The sequence below is a fragment of the Frankliniella occidentalis genome, unplaced genomic scaffold (assembly GCF_000697945.3).
Source record: "Frankliniella occidentalis isolate FOCC.00 unplaced genomic scaffold, Focc_3.1 Scaffold120, whole genome shotgun sequence".
Classification (NCBI taxonomy): Eukaryota; Metazoa; Arthropoda; class Insecta; order Thysanoptera; family Thripidae; genus Frankliniella; species Frankliniella occidentalis.
This window is the reverse complement of record NW_026267248.1, coordinates 848,949-852,327: the sequence shown is the minus strand read 5'-3', so window position 1 is coordinate 852,327 and position 3,379 is coordinate 848,949. Positions and strand designations below refer to the sequence as shown.

The following is a 3,379-nucleotide window of genomic DNA, read 5'->3' as shown; positions in this document are numbered from 1 at the left end:
TTCGTTTTCGCTGTAGTTCTTAGCGCTGTTTACTTCTGGTTGGTATTCTGGCGTTGGCGGAAGTAATGAATTCGTCTATAAACGGTTCAGTTTAAGCTGACTCGGGCCCTGTAGGCTGTAGCTACAATCGTGTAGCTAAATAGAAGAGAGAATGCTTGATGGGGGAGGGGGGAGAGGGAGCGCAGGGGAGGAAGAGAAGGAGCTGGTGGAGGCAAAGAAGGGTCAAATAAAACAAAAACAATTTCCCCTGTACCTTTTAGAAATTAATCCAAAATCTGCCTACTTTCACCTTTCTCTGAGCCCTGCATCCATTGGCAGAATCAAGCGGGGGATGGCGGGCAACATGCGCAGTCGTGCCGCGCACCGAACCATTGAGGATTTAAAGAGGAATTCGAGAGGCTTTCGACAGGCACGTAAACGGCTGTGCGAATTCGGTCAGACATTCAACAGGCTTTGCAATGCCTCTCAAAGCGATTTCATGATTCCCGTAGATTCTTGATGAATGCCTCTTATGAGACATTACGATTCCTCATAGTGTTGCATAAATGTCTCTGTAATGCCCGTTTTCGAGATTTTGTAGGATTTTCGATTCCTGTCTAAATCCCCTGAAGACGATTTGGAAATCGTCTGCAAATCCACCGATTTCCGTCGGGGGGAGGGGGGATGTATGGATATTTTGTGTTAACGTTACGTAGAACCTCAAAACTTACCAGATTAATTCTTGTGATTATGAGATACCCTTTGGCTCCACTGGTACGTTCATCTGTTTCAAAATAACACGCGTTGAGTCACGTGACCACACGTATGGTCACATAACACGTGATTTCCCCCCCCCCCCCCGGATTCAACGTGTTAAAAGTGAGTTTCCAGCTGGCTGCTTGCTGCCCTACAAGTGTCCTCACTGGAGCGCAACCTGGGGCCGATCTTTCTCAATCGGTCAGCTCGGCGCCGCGCGCCCAGTGTGCGCGCTGTGCGCGAGAAAGTCATGCAAATACCAACGGCCGCAAACGCTCACAAAAAAGAAAACAATTTTATTTAAAACAGTCAATTGCGAATAACGCACCCCACAAGCCAGCGGTGGGGAATATTAAACAACACTTCACAATCATTATAAAATGTAAAAAAACAATTACATAACTATAAAAGACAGACGGGAGAAGACATTGGGTAAGTACGTACAGCAGACGGGAACAGACTCGTTAATTAAAAACAGTTGCTCGCAGCAGCGGCTCTGCGCGAGTGGAAGAGACGGACGCAGAGTTACCATATCAGTCGAGTCGAGAGCGCACGGCGTCGTGATCAGTCTAAGGGTTTCTTGGGCGAGCGTCGCGATGACATGCGTCTCTTGAGCGCACGCTGAAACAACCGAGAGCGTTCCATTAGCAAGAAACAAACAAGACGAGTAAGGGATCATCCAGAGAGTACGACCGTGTTTCTCAAATTCGATCGGCGATTTGCGGGAGCTTGGCGCCTGCGATATTCCGGGTGGGCCACCCCGCACTACACGCGTGCATTGCAGGCGATACGTTGCCTACCTACAAGGCGCTATGACAGCTCGCAGCCGCAGCGGCTCAATTTAGCACGTTTGGGAAATGACGGACGTAGTTTCTGGATGGGACCGAAAGCACAACAATTTTGCTCACCTCCTTGCGCAGGGCCTGCTTGCTCTGGTAGTTGAGCTTGGCCAGGGCGACGCGCACCCACTCGGGCTTGTCCGGGATGGCCTGGTGCAGGACGTAGCGCACGCCCATGAGCAGGTGCTCGACGGCCACCCAGCGCAGCACCCACTGCGTCGGCGACAGGTCCGGGGCCAGGCGGCGCATGGGCGGCGACACGCACAGCAGCCCGCAGTTGGTCATGATGGACATGGCGCCCACGGCCTCGAAGGCGCGCTGCAACAGCGGCACCGGTGAGCGCGTCTCGCGTCTCATCGACCCGACCCCCGGCCGAGGCAAAGCGAAAGCTACCCCACACGTACCTGCCAGGCGCCCGTGTCCTTCACCCTGCGCGCCAGTGGCCGCTGGAACAGGCGGCACAGCTTGAACGCGTCCACGCGGCTCTCCATCAGGTTGTTGAGCAGCGCCCACAGCGCCGCCTGCGGGTACACGGCCGAGAACAGGAACACGTAGCCGAACTGGATGAACACCTCCAGGTAGTCGTCGTACGTGCCCTCGTACACGTCCATGGCGCCCTCGGCCAGCGCCTGCCGCTGCCGCGGGTCGTCCGGCTCCAGCTCCGGGATGCCCTGCAGCACCTCGGGCACGCCCGGGTACAGCTCGTTGGTGGAGGCGCGCGTCAGCCCCCGGTAGCGGAGGCCGCTGCCGCCGCCGTCGCCGGCAGAGGACACGGTGCGCACGCTCGACGACTCGGGCACCCGGGGCGGCGAGGGCACCTGCAGCAGACAGTCCACGACGGTTCAGAGTGTCATCGGTGTGACGACGTTGGCCGCTACTAACCCGCCGCACACTACCCCTTCCTCACCTTGCTGAGGCAGCGCATCACCAGGGGCAGCACCGCCTCCTGCGCGTTGTTCACCACCTGCAGGATGATGAGCATGGTGGCGAGCTGGTACCGGAGCATGTCCATGTCCTGGTAGACGAACGCGATGTAGAACAGCGCCATGAACGTGTTGACGAACTCGAACGCCACCAGCTTGATGACGCGGTGCCGCTCGAACTGCGACTGCGTTCGGTGGTTCTCTGCAGACACGGGGTTGAAAAGCGGTCAAAAGGGGGAAATTGACCAAAATACATAATGGGGAGTAGAATTTAGCTTTTGAACGTGCAAGGCCGGCACAGTCATACGGCGCATCCCCGTGTTCCTACTCCACCCGCACCGACACCTTCCAATTGGATTTGGATAAATTGGATCAGGGGCCACATCAGCGCGCGGCGGGACTTACCCCACTCGGTGAGGTAGGTGGCCAGCTGGCGGTAGTACAGGTTGACGATGTAGACGAGGATGGAGTAGACGACGGAGGGCAGCATGACGGTCAGCGAGGTGACGCCCGACTCGGGGTCCTTGGCGAGCTGCGTGAGCCGCTCCTCGGCGTAGAAGGACGCCAGCATGACCAGGAAGGCGAGGAACAGGCAGACCACCACGATGGGCAGCGACACGCAGTACATGCGGATGGAGGTGGTGCGGCGCGGGAACTGCGGCAGCAGCCGGCCCGTGACGGTGTCGCGCATCATGGTGCCGTGGAAGTTGGGCCGCGGCTCGTCCAGGCTCGTCATGCCGATGGTGCCCCACTGGAAGGCCGACTCGTTGCTGCGACGCCTCCACACCTGCAGAAATCAATCGAGGCTCAAGTGTCTGAAACGTGGGTGCGACATCTGTGTTGCCGTTCAGAAACCACGTGGACAAAGAGAAGAGGGGGGGG

General features: G+C 57.2%; 1 protein-coding gene across 1 annotated transcript; it reads right to left on the bottom strand.

Moving 5' to 3' along the window:
* Positions 1-1,011: 1,011 nt before the first annotated feature.
* LOC113205049 (anoctamin-10) lies at positions 1,012-3,284 on the bottom strand (the record flags this gene model as incomplete). Its single annotated transcript, XM_052270377.1, is given in 5 exon segments — positions 1,012-1,356; positions 1,644-1,892; positions 1,979-2,392; positions 2,482-2,699; positions 2,903-3,284. Coding segments are annotated over 5 exon segments (1,320 nt in total), but the record flags the coding sequence as incomplete, so codon positions are not given.
* Between the last annotated feature and the right edge of the window lie 95 nt (positions 3,285-3,379).